The following is a 19,350-nucleotide window of genomic DNA, read 5'->3' on the forward strand; positions in this document are numbered from 1 at the left end:
GTCTGTCTCAATTTATGACCCCTCACCGACACCACTGTCAAGGCAGCGGGAATGATATTCCTGACTTCCGGTTATGAAGACATTTTTGGCCATCACACGGTGCCAACATGATAGAAAAGGCTATATTTTAATGACATGATTTGGAAATAATAAAAAACAAAAAACAATGCTTATTCAACACATATAAAACAAATAGACTATTCATTAGCACTATTCCATTTTCAAGAGTTACATTTATTCTTTTAATTTGGCTGTAGCTATAGGAAACATTTGCAGTAAATCTGACTGCCTTGACGCAGCACCACCCAACACAGATGTGGGTCCATCTGCAGATATAAGATGGTTTTCTCATCTGCAAGCTTTGATTGAGCAAGCAGCCTTATTATATGAAATTAATACTGAATTACAGTTCAAATAAAGACAATATGTCAAAATGCAGTTTTGTCCTAATAACTTTCTTAATCCTGTACACACTGCTAAGGATTTATAGGCTATTTCTCAATGATTCCTTGCCTTTGTCTCAAAGAAAAAACATCAGACATGTCCTTTAATGGATTCAGTCACTCTTTGTGTGTCACATAGCCTTCTTGCCACATCATCACTGATGAAACCAAGTGAGGGTAACTGTTTAAAACCTCTTCATACCTTGGCACCTCGTTGTGTGGAGGGGTTGTTAGTCCTGCTGAGAATCAACAGCTGCTTTGAACATACTGTTTAGTTCACTTGTCCCATCATACCCTTCCCCAGTGTGCGTTTGCTGATGAAGGGAGATGATGAAGTAACCAGAGAGCTTGTAACCATTCTTGGGAGGGTTTTTATTTGTACCCCTACCATTTGACCCAAAAGTGCATTTGAGCCAACCTAACTTCATTATTTATTTTCACCATTAAAAAAACATTCCTCTTATATCACAGTCCTGTAACAGTGTACATAGACACAATTGTGTTTAATAGAGTCAAGCTGAATGGTGCTGGGGCTTGATCCCAGTTACCTCCTCTCATTTTGGGTGTCTTCAAGCAATGGGCCTGATGGGCTGTGCATTTTAACATCATGATAGTTTGAATTCCAAACAAAAATGTTTTTGCCCTATTGTGTACCAACCCTGAGTATTCAGGTCCTGCACTTTATCTAGCTGAACAGTATCATGGTTGTTGAACCCTCCCTGTTTCCTTTTCAAGGTAAAATGAATTGATTTTGCCCCCAAAGTCTTTAGTGAGCTTTCAGTTTCTTTTAAAAGATGGGTTCAATGGTCAACCTGAACTTGTGTTTGCAGCTTTGTGTTTCTGCTAAGTAATGCAGTTAGTGGTCTAGACATGAGGGGGCCTCAGCTGCGTTGAATATGAACTGATGAGTAATCTAATATATGGTAAATGGTAAATGGGCTGCACTTATATAGCACTTTTCTACCTTAACGGACAAGGCATGTTTTGTCTCTCATTCAAATATTCAAAACACACACACACACACACACACACACACACACACACACACACACACACACACACACACACACACACACACATACACACACACACACACACACACACACACACACACACACACACACACACACACACACACACACACACACACACACACACACACACATACACCTGGCAATTGGGAGCAACTTCTTCCTCAAAGAAACTTTGACACATTGGACAGGAAGAGCCTGGGTCAAACCGACAGAACCATCCCCATACTGTGCCTAGATTTCATTATCCAACTGCCCGTAGGAAGCTACAGATACAATTTTGAACCCAAATTAAAACTTGGATTGAAGATAGAATTTTGTTGATGTGGCTGTATATATTCTCTTTCCATACATCGTCCATTGAAGTAATGATGGTACACACCTGTCCAGCAGTGTAGACTAGATAATTGTATTTGAAGTGGCTTTGAAATGCTGCTAAATGTATTTTAAAATCCTTAAATAACCTGTAGTACCTTGAACAGCAATCTCTCTGCCTCCCTCTCTCTCTCTCTCTCTCTCTCTCTCCCTCCTGCCTGTTAGTCAGGGCGTTTGCTATCATCAAGTCAATCGGTGGCTGTAGCAGAAGAATGAGTCTATGTTTGCTTTGCTTGATATTCTTCCCTCCCCTTCAACTTCTGCCAAGACGGCAGTAGTAATAAGCACTATATTAAAGAACCTTTGTGCTTGACGTGCTCAGTTCAGTTCAGTCCAAGCCATCTGTATTCGAGCACTCAGCAGATTGTGTGCTACATCTTCGGGGTTTTAAGTGCTTGTTGTTTTTTTGCAGCATCCAACCTAACATCCTCTGAAACAGCACCATGAACTGGGCCTTCCTTGAGGGCCTCCTGAGTGGGGTGAACAAGTACTCCACAGCATTTGGTCGCATTTGGCTTGCCATAGTCTTCATTTTCAGGCTCCTGGTCTTCCTAGTGGCCTGTGAGAAGGTCTGGGGAGATGAGCAGAAGGACTTTGACTGCAACACCCGCCAGCCTGGTTGTCAGAACGTCTGCTACGACCACTACTACCCCATCTCCTACACTCGACTCTGGGCTCTCCAGCTGATCTTTGTCACCTGCCCGTCCTTTCTTGTGACACTCCATGTGAGCTACCGAGAAGAACGGGAGCGCAAACACCGGCTGATACACGGAGAGAACTGCACCCCTCTCTACGATAACACAGGAAAGAAGCGAGGGGGGCTTTGGTGGACCTACTTCTTTAGCCTAATTTTCAAGATAACAGTGGATGCTGTGTTTGTCTTCCTGCTTTTCTACATTTATGAGGCCACATTCTTCCCACCTCTGGTGAAATGCACTGAAGACCCATGCCCCAATGTGGTGGACTGCTACATTGCTAGGTAAGGGTACTTCTTAGTCTTTACCTATCTATCAAACATCATGTGTACTTGGGTAAGACTCTAATTTATTAAAGATCCTGGAATCTCATTGGCTAAACTTGGCCCCTGGCCTGCTCTAGCAAACCACATTTTCTAAAGGAATCAATCAATCTTAATGTTGTACTATCTCTCTCATCTTGTGCTCCCTAGGCCCACAGAGAAGAAACTATTCACCTTCTTCATGGTGGGGACCAGCTTCGTGTGCATCTTCCTCACCTTCTGTGAGGTCCTTTATCTGTGTGGGAAGAGGTTCTGGGAGTGCTGTGGAGGAGGATCTGGCTCCATGAGAGAAAACTCCTTCATGATGACCAGAACTCCACTTAATGGGAAGGACAACTCAGCGTACAAGGAGCATGTCCTGGAGAAGGCCAAAATGGTTGATAATGGAGAAGCCGGCAAAGACAGTTCAGCTTCAGCCCCTGCGTACACCATAGCAGTCTCCTGAGAGACATAATGTGTTTGACATAAGAAAACAAAATAAGTCCTTGTCAGCTTTTCTATTGTCAGCCAGAATTATCTGCAAAAGCTTAGCAGTTTAAAAGAAATGTTGTTTACAAAGGTCATTGTCTAAAACAATTTTACATCAGAACCACATAATATTTCTATCCCTTAATATTGTTAAGCTGAACATGTATGTAATCTGTAATCTTGTGATCTGACAGGAAATGATTGATGTGCAGAAGATTATTTGCTGTACTTTGACTATTTATATGATTATTTGTTATGTTTTTTGTTATCTGTTTCTTGAATATCATCACCACAAAATAAAATTGTTTGATTTGTGTGAACATAAATCAGACTGGGTTTATGCAGAGCTTTATATGAGCACATGTCCAGAACTATCAAAGAGAAATGGAAATTATATTTTCTAAAATAAAAAATGAATACATAAAAAGCATCTTGTCAAATTTTCTTTGGTAGCTATCTATTTACTTTGGTACATACACTATATTTTATCTCTGTAGGAAACATTTTGGAAACCTTACGTCAATTGTTCAGGTCATTTATAAAATGTGTTTTCTGACACCTGTAGCAACTCTGCAACATGCAAGACAGATAGAATGGCTGCAAAGGAAACTGAACCAATAGAGATCCAGGTTGTTGATTTAAACATGTGATGTAACAAAACTTGGGTAGAAAATGACATTAGTTCATGTGGTTGGTGATGGGAGTAGTATTATTGACAATAGTTGATAAGACCACCACTCCTACGTTTCAAACCACCTTTTTGACAATTAACTACATCTTGCATTCCTCTGTAAGCAGAACAACAGTAGGAGTGTATACATGTGTAAGACGGTATCGTAAAACTGTGTGTACTAATAAGGCAGAGACTGTTATACATTATCACCTAAGAAACTGAACAAGCAAACTTTTGTTATATGGTTTTGCGATATTGGCTCTCCATATCTCAGGCGTATGTGAGTGCCTGCTCAAACATTTGTTAGGTGGTGGCCCATTTTAATCCAGATTAATCAAAGGCTGCAAAAAAGCCTATCTTCAAACTCCAGTTGCTTAATGTAACCGACACTGAGTCACCTTTTCAGAAACATGAGGTTCAGCCACCATTAGGGAAGACAGACACACCTTAATGGGATTTACTAAGTCTAAGTCTGCTTGTTTTGTATTATATGGTATCACCTTAAGTAATTTGCTCAAGGTCACACTCTGCAACCAAAATCCGAGATTGGTCAAACCACTGATGTGTACCTTTTGTTGTTTTCTTGGACCAATTTCAGTAAAGGTACCCGTCTCCAGTGAGTTTAAGGTTCACTGTTCTTGGCTCAGTTAAATAGCTAAATTAATGATAACGAGGATAAAGAAAGGGGTTCGTCATAACGAGTTGGAGGTTTAAAGCGATGTTCTGGGTGGATGCCAAAGGTGGCCACACCTCCACACCATGGCTAAGAGTTGATTCTTGGACCAAGTCAATATCAGAGACCCACTGTACAGTAGGAAGAAGGTTGCACAAACCTCCCTGCTGAACTTATTAACATAATCAAGTTTATTTCTCAGACAGGGGATCACTATGGACTGAAGACAACCTGTGCTCTTCCGGTAAGCTATATGACATGTTACTGTTTATTTTCTAACTGTGTAATTTGTCATATTTATTGCAAAACAAAATATATGAGATTTAAGGGTAGAAATCAGTGTAGACTACTTTATTCAGATACAGGATAAGATAACTCTACCATTAAGCTTCAGCCTAAATTTAACTATAGGTATACAACACTGACACTAAGTGTTCCTCTGCACTGTAGAGAGTTTTAGGTGTTGAACAACCAAGTGTTTCATCAATTATTCAAAGAATATTTCTTCAAAGTGCAAAACTTTTTGAGTGAAAGCACTTTTAACTGTGAGAAATGGGAGATGGGATTCAGTTGTCAGAGCTACCAAAAACAGGTTTGATCAGAAAAGGGAATATTTGTCTAAAATATGCAATGAAATATTTGGAACAGATAACAGAATTACAGTACGATATTTTGGCAAATCAAAGATTCATTTTATTACATTTTGCTCCTTAAGTTTCTTGTAATTCTCTAGATGATTGCGTAACTCAGCCTTTGTGTTTGTCTTTTTATCATGTTCTAGCTCTTGATAAAGTTTACTTTCTGCGGCATTCGAAGGCAAACTTCTAAAGAGACAAAGTCAAAAGAAGTGAATTAAAGCTGAACTCATGGATTGGAAGTTTCTCCAGGGTCTTCTCAGTGGAGTCAACAAGTACTCCACTGCCTTTGGACGCATCTGGCTATCAGTGGTTTTCGTCTTCAGGGTCTTGGTCTATGTGGTGGCTGCCGAGCGTGTCTGGAGTGATGATCAGGGACAATTTGATTGCAACACCCGCCAACCAGGTTGCACCAACATCTGCTACGATTACTTCTTTCCTATCTCCCACATTCGCCTGTGGGCCCTTCAGCTCATCTTCGTCACTTGCCCTTCTTTCATGGTGGTGCTGCATGTGGCCTACCGAGAAGAGCGGGAACGCAAGTACCGAGCAAAGCATGGTGAGAACACTCGACTGTATGACAACCCTGGCCAAAAACACGGTGGTCTGTGGTGGACTTATCTGATGAGCCTATTCATCAAGACCGCCTTCGAAGTCACATTTCTCTACTTGCTCCATTACATCTACGACAGCTTCAAGCTCCCCAGGAAGGTCCAATGTGATATCAAGCCCTGTCCCAATTTAGTGGACTGCTACATAGCCAGGCCCACTGAGAAGACCATTTTCACCTACTTCATGGTGGGGGCATCCCTCCTGTGTGTGGTGCTCAATATCTGTGAGATTTTCTATCTGATCGCTGCCCGGGTGGTGAATCTCAAACAACGAGGCAGCACTCGCACCTCATCTAGAAAGGTCTTCACTGAGAAGGACTGTGACGGCTGCAGTTCTCTTAAATCATAGGTGTAGCAATTGATCAACTATAGAGCAATATTGTTTCTCCATTGATGGAGTTTTAATTTTCAAAGTAATTTTATATATAATTTTATATGTAATATTAATGTATTCTATTTTCACATAAGCATTATAGTCCCCCACAATTATATGATAGTGTAATAAATATTTATTCACTAGAAAAGATTTGAATGATTTACTGTACATCATGAACTAACTGATCAATGTTAAATGAAGGACTAATGGACTGTTCATATTTGTAACCATTGTCATTGATGAAAATGACATTATTTGTGAATGTATTCCCTTACAAAGTTTATAAAAGCACTGAGAATAAAGTTGTTTATACTTGGAAACCAGAGAAAATGCACATTCATGGAAAATATCTGCTCTCTCCTTCTTGCATACCACCATTTTTCCACCTGGTGGCACCAAAGACCCACTACATTATCATGTGAAAGCTGAGGAGCCTTCAGAAAACAAGATCCCATAGTTCAATTGTTTTGTATGTTGCTTGAAAGGCAATTTTATTACTCTGACAAATTTCCTACACTATAGCTTCTGCGGTACTCTTCAATAACTTCTTAACAAGGAATATTATTATTCTAAAATGTATTAAAGAATCATGAAAGGGTAGGGCTGTATGTTTGTTTTTCCTCTGCAACAAGCATTGCAGGTTAATGCACCATATTTAACCAAAAAAAAAAAAAAACTTGTTGAATAAAGTAAGTCAACTTTAGTGCAGCCTGCATTAATCTATGAAGGAAGTGCCATCAGGTGCACCTGCTTTCATTTGCAAGTAGGTCTATTTACAGACTTAAAGTGTCCACACAACACTCCCACTTTAGTACATGGCACACCCACCTGGTGAGGCTGGCTGGGTTTGGGCATGAGGAGTAATATGGACAGGGTTGGTGGTGAGACTATTGGGGGGGTGTTGTGCAGTGAAGTGGGTGTGTTGAATGGTGAAGTGGGTGTGTCATCTAAGTATGCAAAAGTGCTAATAGACTCTTCTCCTCATTTGCCTCCAGGTTGTGGAAATTAAACACAACAGGTAACCACCAACCTTGACTTCAAAATAAAAGCATAAATGTACCACATAAAGGACAATTAAAAGTTGGAGTGAAGATACTTATGGAACATTTTGAAAGATAAAAACATGTTTGATGAAATATTAATTTACCAAAAATTAGGTTTTAAACAAATCCTTAACTTTGGTTCTTTTCATTCACTTGCTTTATCAATAACACTAGGCTGTATAGTTTTGCTCTGTTTTCATTTTCTATCTTTCACTTCAAAACTATTTTCAGTTGGTTCATCAAATTATTCAAAAATCATGTTATGCTCATCACACTTAATACATGATCAGAAATACATTCTGAGATCAGATTTTATTTTGAAATTATTTAGCAGAAGTGTCAGTGTGTGTGTGTGTGTGTGTGCTTTGCTGACTGACTGGTGTGTGTTGTTTGATTTGAAGAAGTGGAGAGGACACACTGCTAACATCAACACACAAGACTCACCATCAGTGACTCACCATCAGTTCTAACGAATGCTGACCTGGCCAAGATGGCCAGTACAGGTAATATACACACCTGTGAAGTTTATTTAAACGTGTGTGACGTGCAGTAATGTTAATTTAAACGTTTTGGAGTGTTTGTTTGGGTGTGGTAGTGGTGTGACACACCAGTCAGTCTGGAGTCTTGTGTAAGAATCCTTTGAAATTTTGTCTAAATCACTTCTAAGGTTCTTTAACGTGTGTGATTCCAGTACAGTAACCATTTTAACACCACTACCTGCATCAAATGGTGTTGATAGACCTGATATTTAAACTAGAAATATCACACCACTTATACCAAAATGTCAAAAAAGCTGTTTTGAGCCAACGTTCTTTGACTGGTTTTATATGTCAGAGGTTGAAAAGTGTTCATGTAAAATGCAAATAGTCTTTTCTGCAGGTTGGTTGTCTTAATCAGTGCAGGAATTACATTTTTTGGGAGAAATGGACTTATGAAAATAGGTCTCATGATGGAAATATCCAATTCACAAACACACAAATATAGAGGTGTGAGGCACCAAACATTGACATCCTTTTTATGAAGCTTCACTGTTAAAGGAGCACTTCATTTTTGATGTTTCAAATGAGGCAGTAGAGTATTAATCACCTGCAACCTTATGTGAAAGCACTGTCAGTGTTCAGATTAATTACACACCAGATTAGAAAATGTAACCTTTTTTATCCCCCTTCATTTTACTTCTTTTTCAGATGGAAATTGCTTGGTCCAACTTGATTTCTATAATTCCAAAGAGTTAGGTTTTAGAGGTAGTTTAGAATGTGATACTTTCACCTCCATGAGGAAGCACAGTCTGTCTTTTGTTGATCTTCATGTGCGAAGTACAAGAAGGTACTGCATTGATTTGCTATATTTTCCTCTCCATCTGGCTCTGACTTAATTTCACTTTATGTAAATGTAATTTTCTTCTTCTTTCATGTTTTTTAATCACTCTAAAACCCTTCTTAGGAACGTGTCAGTCTATACTGCCTGTACTGTAGTTATGTGCTCAGCAGCTAATCATTAATACCAGTGACATCTGCAGTGGCTTTGACCTGACACTGATCAATACAACAGGGATTATAGCAATGGTACATTGAACCTGCACAACATGGATGATGTAACATTATCTAAAATCACTGCAACTCTCTCTGTTTTGTATCCTGCTTCTTTGTATCTCATTGCCTGGAGCGTTTCTCTTCTTCTCTTCTTCTCCCCTGTCCGCCTTTCTTCCTTACCCTCTCTTCAGGAGTGTGTTGTGCCAACTTGGAGCACCCTGAGGCCCTGATGAAGATGGGGCTGAGCATGGTCCTCGTTGGCCATGTTAACTTCTTGCTGGCAGCGCTGGTGCACGGTGTGGTGCTCAGACACATCAACCTCCACCAGCAGGCCAGAGCCATGGAGTACGCTATCTCTAATGTGGTGGCTCTCACATCTGGCCTGGTGGTGAGTGCATACACACAGGCTGCACTGGGGACATTATGGAGTATAAGGGAACTTCCTTTACACATTTTCCCATTATATTACAATAACAGCATTTTCAGTTCAGGGCTCACTTCTGAAACTTTGTTTAAAAAAGCTGTGTTGCTGTTATCATTAGAGTTGCTTGTAAAATCACCTCTCTAAACAAAGAGCCCTAGAAAAAACTGCATTTTTAGGCACATATTCTTATAATAAATGTAATTTATGCACAAAAACGCAGAAAATAGTTGTATAGAACATTGACTGCATTGGTTTTATATAGTTATCTGTTACAACTTTAATTGATAATCTGATTTGGATGCTAACCTAAAGACATTGTATGATTATTTTGTTCTTGGTCTTGACAAAAACAACTTTCAAAACCCACAGAGGCACTTAAACACACAGAGGTGCCGAGGTGGTGACAGAAATAAGGGTTAGACTTTCCTCATGTTGAGTAAGCAGAGACTGTCTACATCAAGAAAAATCATCTCCTCCTAAGTGCTGTAGTCATTTTGAACATCATCCACCAGCAGAAGTTGTTAATTTAAACAAAATGAACGTTTTCTTAAATCCTTTCTGTCTTTTCTCTACAGGGAATCGTTGTTGGCATTCTGGGTATTGTCCTGTCCAAAAACAAGAAGAGCAGAAGTCTGGTTAGTATCACTTCTAGTTCTTAATTCAGTTTTTGTTTTATTTGAATGCTATCCAAAAACGATAAACCCATTTAAAAATGCAGACAGAAACCTATCCACAGAACATTCTGACAGTGTTGCTGTCAGTCATCTCCACTGATGTTAAGTGACGATTAATATTCCCTCCTTCCAGCTTTCTTTTCACTGATCTCTCCTTTTTTTAACCACATCAGTATTTTCAAGGCACACTCTGTACTAGTTTTGATCTCATTCTCAGAGCGCTTCACTTTGATATTCTCCTCTTTTCTCACACTTTGTTCTCAGCTCTTGTCTCTGTCTCAAAACAAAAGCCTTCTGAGCTCCTGTCTATTGCTTTGGGTGTTAAGATCTAGCCCTGTAGAGCTGTCTGTCCCACCTCCGCCCCCTCCCGCTCCTCCCTACCTCCAGTTATGCACAGTGGCTTCTCTCTGTTTATTCAATCAGCTGTCGGGCTGCTCAGACGGGACTGACGAGACAGTGAGTTGAACAAAGTGAGTAAAGCTGCCACGATAAACCACTCCCAGCTTTCCTTTGTTAGTTAACACAACCATGAACTGGGCAAGGCAAGGCAACGCTGACGAGCAGCACTTCAACTCATCTTATCTTATTTAATCATCCAGGAATCATAAGGCATGAATAAAATATAATCTCAGCACTCCTTTTTTCCTTGGGAACACAGTCACTTGTCACATGTGCTGGCTACTACCACTTCTAATCTCCTGATTATTGCATTATTTCCTAATGTTCTTATCGAGTTTCAACTGAACAGCTCATGTTGTCGTCACAAAGTGATTTAAAGGTAGGGAGACTGCGGTGTGTCGCACCTTCTGTAAACTTATTAAAGGATAGGCCCACTTTTTTAGCATTCAGAACATCATTTGTTCTCGTGCATATCTGATACGTTCACTTTCTAATGCTGCAGCTTCGTACTGGGATTGAAGGATAAGGTTAGGCATTATTCTATATCTTATCATCGGGAAATTACATCGAAACCAGCACAGTGTTTCTCAATACACACAACATCCGCCTGGTTTGAATGGCACAGTGTGACCCCAAGCCCGCTAGTTCCTTCTGAAGACAAATATGTTATGAGATGGATCACAAATATATAGTTTTGTTCTTTAAAAAGCCTCAGTAATTTCCTAAAACAGCTGGATGCTGTAGTTTCTGGCAAAGTTATGTAAAAATGGGGCTCAATTGTGGATGTGCTGGGGACTATTTTCAGCAGCAAATGTGGTGCATAAGTGAATATATACAGTGCCAGGACAGTTTATGTAGATTGAATCAAAATGACAGGAGTTGTGAACATGTCATCCAGTGCCACGGTGAGGTTCATTCACCTGCTTTACTAGTTTCTGGAACAATGGAGCTCTGTGGCTCAGAGGAACATGATTCATCAAGTTTCGGGTACACTGGAAATACTTGTTGATCAATGAAATGCTGATTTTTTTCATCGGATGTGTTGACAATAAGAAGACTATAAAGTATTGCCAGGCTTGTCTTTTCATCATAGTATGGATCAGTTGTTTAGCCCTTCAAAAGCCATGAAATATTCTTCAATAATTGCAAATCTCACAGTTAATTCAGACCATTTTAAATGTTCCAAAAAATGGTCCCAACGCATATTATTATATTTTATTTTGCATAAATTCTTGGATCCTGTGCGTGTATGTGTAGTATTATTAGTATATATTCTGAATTCTGAGTATATATTTTGAACTTCTGACTTTTGAGGTGTGAACTGTGAGTTTTCACAGTCTGACTTCCAACACATTGGTAGGCCTATGTTGAAATTAAAGACTTTCCATTAAAACACTTAAAGCCCAAAACCTTTTTTTAAACTTTGGAAAGCGCCTCCCAGAGCCAAAGAATACATTATACAACAGTTTTCATGGGATGAATAATCCTCCTTGTGATGAGTAAACTCAACTTCAACTGTAGAATCAGTGGAATGCTGCTTTAAGTCTCCTCTAGACATATTAAAGCCCCGTGAGAAGCTGCAGAAAAGGAATGAATTCCTCAAAATTAAAGCTTTTGGGGAAATTGTGTGATTATATGATAAATGATGGGAAACAAAATGATTAGGTCTGAATTGATCTTAGCCTTACATTTGCTGAATTTGCTCTCTTTTTATCAATGTTGCTTATTCTTTGCTGTGCTTTTATCTATTTACTGCTGCAGATGCCCCAGTTTCCCAACGGGAAGGATTAAAGCTTTAGTTTTATCTAACTGCTCATCAAGTTTTGCTTTCCTAATTATTTGACTTGTGTTTCCATCCTTTCCACAGACGTTGGCACTTCTCACTGTCAGTCTGGCCGCAGCCCTCATGGCAGCAGCTTCAGCCATTGGACTCTTCGTGTCAGTTGTGAAGGCCATCATTCACGGTGGGCGGAGCCTCCTGACTCACTGCCGCTTCCCTGACGCCATTGGCTACTCCAGCATCACCAATGAGTGTCCTTTTGACCCCACGCGCATCTATGTGAGTGTATTTGTGTGGACGACAAACACTAACATCAAAGCATGAACTCTGTCCTTTTTTCTGCAGCAGCTGGCTCTCTGACCAGCTGACCATTGTCAATGCGGCATAAACAGGACAGAGTGGCGAGGTTGCGCATCATGATTACTGTGTGTGTGTGTGTGTGTGTGTGTGTGTAGGACGTGGGAGGATGGGTCTCTGTCATTTCTGTCACTCAGTCAGTCACACTCTGGAGCCGCTGGGCTGGTGGCAGAAATGCTGACCTGACCCTGCCGGCCCACTTCAGGCTCTGTCCTGTTCCAGTGTTCTTCCAGATGGCGTGTCAAGCCTGCTTAGCCTCACAGCTGCTTCCACACATCAGCATGACTTTGGCACTTTAGCAAGCCTGGTAGTCTACAATTTGTCAGTTAAGTGACCTTTCTCTTAATGTAACTGAATCATTAAGTTGCTGTTATTGTCCACTACAGTTGCTTGTAGTGACCTCAAAGGTATAAAATACACATCTGTGCGTAACATGCAGCTGATATAGTTTGGGTGTCAAAGTTAAAGGTATCTTGTTTTTGACCACTTGCAGCACTATGGAGCTAGTGAGCCCCAGTTTGTTATGTATTGTGCAGGTGCAGAATGACCCACATGGAAATATACAACCATACAGGTGGTGTTTTCAAATCCTGCTTTTTGTTTTTGCGCTATTCTGCTCATCGACAGCTGGTGCCATGAAAGACAGTGAAAAAGACGACCACTGGCAAACAAAAATGAGTGTCGATGAATCGATTCATGATTTAAAATATTTTGAAAACTGTCAAAGCTGTAAATAACTTTTGTTAGTTTACAAGAATATTCCATGGGACATCTTTAAATTTCACAAATTACATCACAGTTTACCCCAGTTAAAGCTGCAGTGTGTAGGATTTAGTGGCAAGTAAGTAACAAAAACACAATGATGGTGATTGCACACTAATTAGAACATACTTGTGATTATTATATTAAATTTCTGCACCTTTCACCTAAAATAAAAGGCTAATTAAGAGGTTAATTTAGCAAAACCTCAACTACTAGCGACTTGTTGCGTTAGCTTAGCTTGTGTACACTTGGGTTGACTGCAACAGTACGCTATACAGTGTGTGCAGGCCCATGCACTAAAGCTAACTACCTGAAACATTGCCATTAACTAGGGATGTATGGATCCCCCCTAAAAAAGCAAACAGCTTTTTAACAAGCATCCAGGTTAGCTGCTATAAGCTAAAAACCTATTATAGATTAAAGAGTGAATCTGAATGCTTAAATTATTACCCAGGGGGCAACATTTCAGATATATGTGCTCATGTTTACCTCCAAATCAAAGTGAAGAATTCTGGCTAAACTGTTGACTTATTAAAACTTGTCTTATAATCTAGCTACTTGTTTCTTGCATTGCCAGACCTTAATGTGGCAATTTGCCGTGTTTCAGATCTCAGCACTTGATGTGGTGAGTATGATATTATCATGACATCATCCGATGAGATACAAGCTGTAATAAACCAAATATATTCCATAGTCAGAAATTAAGTTTCAGCTCTAAATCAGCACAGAAGTCACACTGCTGTTGTCTGCTGAGACTACAAACTGTGGTGTTCAGTCAGAATTGTCTAATGGCTAGGGACTTCCAATATGGCCGCCAGAGGGTGTATTACATCATCTGAAAATGTGTTTTGGACTCCTGGTTGTGATATACACCGCTTAGAGACAGTAATAATGGTTATGCAAGGTTTATTTTTTTGTGCTTTGTGCATATTTCAAAACTATTAACTTTCATTCTCTTTGTAGTCTGTGAGTCAGCATTACAAAGGGAGCTCTTTTACTTTGAATTCCCACCCCACATTTTTACTTTGATACATTCTGCTCTGCATATTTTATTCACAATGCTGACTCTCCTGTGTGAACAGAAACTCCCGGACATGCTGCTGTTATGTTGCAGCACTCAGCAGCTGTCTAAGAGAAACTGGGTTCTGTATCACATCATTAACCACACCGTATCCCCATTTATCCGAAACTGCTCTTGCCTCAAATTGTATGGTCCAGCTGCTGGTTGCCACTAAAATCTGACTGTTCTCTCTCTTCCATCCCTCCCCAGAGTACCACTCTGATCCTGTGGGTGCCTCTGATTGTGACTTGTACCATCCAGTTGGTGTTTTCCGCTCGGTGCTTTTCTGTGTGCATTTCGTTCTTGGGTCTGCATTGCTGCACTCACAGGAAGAAACCTAGAGACTTTAACAGAGCGGTGAGATATGGACTATGACACTAGTACTGATTGTGCTCAAAATTGAATCCTTTAGATGGTGCATATGACCATTTTCAATAAGGTAATATTTTTAAATCAAATTTAGAAACTCATTAAATCATTTCTCTGCATTTGTGTAGATCAATGTGGTGAGGCCAATCGAGGAAGCTGCTCCGTCTCGCTATACTGAACCTCCAAGAAGTCATAACGAAACTCCAACATGCTATTCTGAATCCCCAAGACGCTTCAATGACCCTTCAAGACGAAATACCGAGCCTCCAAGACAGCACCGCCAACTTCCTCCTCCACAGCATCTCCCCAGTCAGCACAGAAGTCTTCCTCCCTCAGAGAGGCGGCCTCTTCGTCCGCCGCACAGAGAAAGGTCAAACAGAGAAAGGCCGGAAACGAGGGCTGGCAGCCAGCAAAGGGCACCAGAGCAACACCAACTGCTGGAGAGAGGTACGATGGAAAGGTCCAGCTTCTGGGTTTAGCTGTTAGCATTTGAGATGCAGGAGCTTCTTGAAGAATGAGAACAAGGTACTGTGAAGGTATATGCTTCTAGCTGTACCATTTGGATTTGAACATCATACTCACAACCCTCTTTTCTTATCAGTGTTTCAAAATTGTGGGCTCAGAGACTGGAGATGTTTTATTTAGCATTGCAATGGACCTGAGCTAAAACCTGATGTATACAGTTTCTAAATCTTGGAGATGGTTTGCAGTGTGCAGAACCCTAGTTACTGTATGTGAGTGTGTCTGATGTTGTATTTTTATACTAATGAAGGCTAAATGAGTCAATGTGGCGCCACTCTTACAGGAGGAATTTGTTCAGAGTTCAAGAGATAGGTCAACAGTTTGGAGGCTTATTCACATTTTTTTTTAGAGAGTTAGATCAGAAGCTTGATTGATCTTTTTACTCTTGACAAATTTTTCAAACTGTCCAATCAAGTCGTTATTTTTGTGTTTCACATGTAATGGAGGCATACAGTACAGTGAAGTAATACAGTGTACAGAAAGTGTGTGGGTGTGCCTTCAACCCTCTACCTGTTTTTGTTGAGAGTGAAGTCGTTGGTGTTCATTGCCTGTTTGAGTAATTAAGAATCAGGTGTGTGTGTGTGCATTTTTTCTGCAGTTAGGTCAAGAGAAACTGGTTACATGTGAAACTTGTTCGACAAGGTTTTTGTATTTATTAAGTAAATAAAGTTTTTATTCATAATTATGCAGCTATTTTGTGTGTTTCTCTGTAATGTAAAACAAATATTTTTTAAATAGCTGGAAATGTGTCAGCAACCATTGGTCTGACAGGAATGACTGGTTACAGTCAGACACACATGTCAACATCCTGACAGGCTGGTACAAACACATTCAGGGGTGTGTTAATAAGAACCTTGACAGGCTGCAATGGTCATAAGGGTTCAGCTGTCAGACCAGACATTAATCTTATGAAATAATCCTCTACTTAATGCATTCCTCACATATCCTAAACAACCACAAATAAAGAAGCAGTCCACACATGCAGCTTTAAAACACATAGGTATATTTCGATTTCAGGCCCAACAGAACAAACATGACATCCTCATGTGAGGTTTTCATGCAACAGAAAAATAGGGAAGAAGTAAAGGGGGAGGGTTGGTTAGGGAAGAAGAAAGAAGGGGGCATATTTATCCAACACAAGGTACCAGTTCATCAGAGGCAGTGAGAATAGAAAAGGATTAAACTGTAGTTCAGGGGGCAAGCAATGATTGTTCCTTATCCTACCAGCAGATGGCAGTGACACTATAGGATCCCAAAGCAGAGGTGCAGCTGGATAGGAAGCTCCTGTGCAAATGTTCTGTACAAGTTTTATCACAGCTGCATCAGAACAGCTCTTAACAGGCTCTCGCTGCTAGGTCTCTGTGCCATCATCACACACACAGAAATTCAGTTTGTGAGGTAGTAAAATGTCTGATACACTGGGCTTTAAAAAAAATCTGACATATCTGGTATGAGGGAGTTTCCTCTCTGGCTGGCTACAGCAAAGTTATTTTTATCTCAACATGGCAGACAGAGAAATCATCCTAGTGTGATATATGTGTTCCTCAACTTCCACCACAGTGTGTAAAGTGAAGCCTGCCTGAACCTGCCTTATGGAGCTGCTAACTCATCTGAAGTAATTACATTAGTCTGGGTTTCATTGGAGTGTTTCAAAAGGCCCTTTTAACATAAATTAATGGAATAATTATATAATTAAAAAAAGCCTGAATTCTGGTTCCTTTTCAGTGAGCAGGGGTAAGATAAGAGCAGACTGTTGAATATCAGCTTTGCTAAATGTGGTGAAAGAAGTATACAGACTGTTTACTTCAGTAAAAGTAGCAATAAAACAATATGAATATGCTCAATTGTAAATGAAAGTGCTGCATTTAAAATTTGACTAAAAGTACATAAGTATTGGCAACAAAATGTGTTGAATGGCCCTGCTGATGTATTATGGTATTAGTGGGTGATTATTATTGATGCATTAACATGTAAGCAGTACTTGTGGAGCTACATTGAACTGCTTGGGTACCTCTGGGTAGTTTTATCTATAAAAAATGTATTATATAAATGAATCATCTTTTGCATGTAAAATCTTAAATGGAGTAAATAGAACAACCTTTCATAGTACAAAGTAGCTTAAAATTAAAAAAGACTTTAGTACAAATACCTCAAAATAGTTCCTACTTAGTAACATATTACCACTGCTAGATACCAAAAACACGACAACACCAAAGAAATGCCAGCTTAACAATAATACATTATTTAATGATAACACAGTGAGCCTTAAATGCTTTAAACTTACTGAACTGAAAAATTTGCTTTTGTCCCCATCTGTATCTTCAATGAGAACCTTAAAGAAACAGCTGTCCTCTTTGGATTTTTGCCCAGTTTTGAACTACTTCACAAACTGAATTTGCTTCGTATTTAATCTCCATGATGGCAACAGTGATCTGGCAATGAGGGGCCTCAAATGGTTGCATGAAAGTGGTGCTTTAAGAAGTTGCTATGTTTACATGTGCACAGTTTTTTCCAGATAGAGGCTCCTATTCTGGAGCGTGTTTGATTTAGTGTTTAAAACCTCCAGTAGCACACATACCGTCAATAGTTTAAAATCTTATATTTTATTCTATTTCGGAGGCTATTTAGATGCTCATTCATTTTCTTGGTGACAATTATAAATGGCATCAATTAGATTAATATACATTATTTAAGATTTACACCACTGTACATGTAAACACAGCTGCTGATTTGTCAGGTGATTACATCCTGTATGTCTGGAAACCCTAAAAACTCAAACCAGACCAAGTATCTTAACTTGCTCCTTTCCCGTGAGACATATCCCTTCATCTAACTGCTCTGTAAGCAGACTAATCCAGGAGGTTATAAAAGCATTCAGCTAGAGTGATGAACAAGCCCTTAGTGAGTTCTCTGTCTGTCAGAGGAAAAAAGAGAGTAGGGAGGGTTTGTCCCAAAGCAAGACAAATATTCAGTCATGTCAATGTGTGTTTCTGCCCGGTACAGTGCTGAGGAGGCTGCAGAGCTACAAAAAAGATACTGCTGTGCGTTACTGTTTTTTGTCGATTTTGTCGTTTTTTGTTTTTGATGCTGTCTGGTCGGTAGGATCATGCAGTATAGAGACAGATTACGGCTATCTTAAGTTTACTGCTCGTTGATAAAGAACTTTAAAATACTTACAAATTAAGAAACAACACAACATGATAATACTGTAAAAGTTAGCCTCAAATATACAGTGCATATTCACATGCACACTCGCGCATACACACAAACGCATTCAGACCAAATGCACAGCCATACTTTATAAACACATGGCGACTCAAATGATATGTGCTACTGGTGTCATTGATCAAATGCATTATGGGATCTCCTTATACTTGTATCAACAATACAATTTGATATTTGCCTACTTTAACAAATCCACAAATCCCAAAGAGATCAACCTTTAACTCACATTTTCTCTTTCTCTCTCTCTGTCACTGTAAACTAGAATATCATAAACATATCAAAGTGAAAGCACAATAATAAGAATAAAAATGAATAAATAAAACAGCATGAAGGAGGAAAAACAATATTATGTACAAATGAAATCATTTAAAATGTAAAAATCAACAAAATGCCAGTAGATAGCAATAAAAATCGAAATGGGATCTTAGGCCTTCTTTTTCTCAGCGAAAGATCATATAGCAGTAAAATCCCAATAATCCCCCCAAAAACCCCAACTCCCACCCACGTCCACCCCAACCCCACTTATTCAGATCAGACCAGGAGGCTACGCTACATAATACTGCCGTTCAATGCCAGAGCGTGTGCACCAAACATGAAGACGAATGTACTTCATCTTATGATATACATAGACATATAGTATATACATGATATACATGTGTGTTGGAGGAGAAACTGAGCAAGACACTTCTCAAAATCATCACATCCTGCAAAAAGACAAAAAAAAACACAAAAAACCCCAGCAACAAACATTCACACCAGCTCCCTGGAAATCCGAGTTATTCGGAAACATTAGCAGATGCCTCTGTCAACTGATCACTAAACCTATGCGTGTCCCTTCATTTTTTCAAAAATATAAAAAAAATGAAAGTAAAATGAGAGCGATGACTTTTCTTAATCCTC

The 19,350-nt window shown here is 39.6% G+C and overlaps 2 protein-coding genes across 2 annotated transcripts; both read left to right on the forward strand.

The window, feature by feature from the left end:
• Positions 1–2,292: 2,292 nt before the first annotated feature.
• On the forward strand, positions 2,293–3,312 carry LOC133996313 (gap junction beta-3 protein-like). The gene is made up of 2 exons (XM_062435859.1): positions 2,293–2,828; positions 3,018–3,312. Exons 1-2 carry the CDS (start codon positions 2,293–2,295, stop codon positions 3,310–3,312), a joined length of 831 nt encoding a protein of 276 aa, XP_062291843.1.
• A 2,235-nt stretch (positions 3,313–5,547) lies between these two features.
• Positions 5,548–15,910, forward strand: LOC133997020 (gap junction beta-3 protein-like). The gene is made up of 3 exons (XM_062436565.1): positions 5,548–6,183; positions 10,241–10,280; positions 15,003–15,910. Exons 1-3 carry the CDS (start codon positions 5,548–5,550, stop codon positions 15,194–15,196), a joined length of 870 nt encoding a protein of 289 aa, XP_062292549.1. The 3' UTR covers positions 15,197–15,910.
• The last annotated feature ends 3,440 nt before the right edge of the window (positions 15,911–19,350 follow it).

Source organism: Scomber scombrus, chromosome 16 (assembly GCF_963691925.1).
Source record: "Scomber scombrus chromosome 16, fScoSco1.1, whole genome shotgun sequence".
Lineage (NCBI taxonomy): Eukaryota > Metazoa > Chordata > Actinopteri > Scombriformes > Scombridae > Scomber > Scomber scombrus.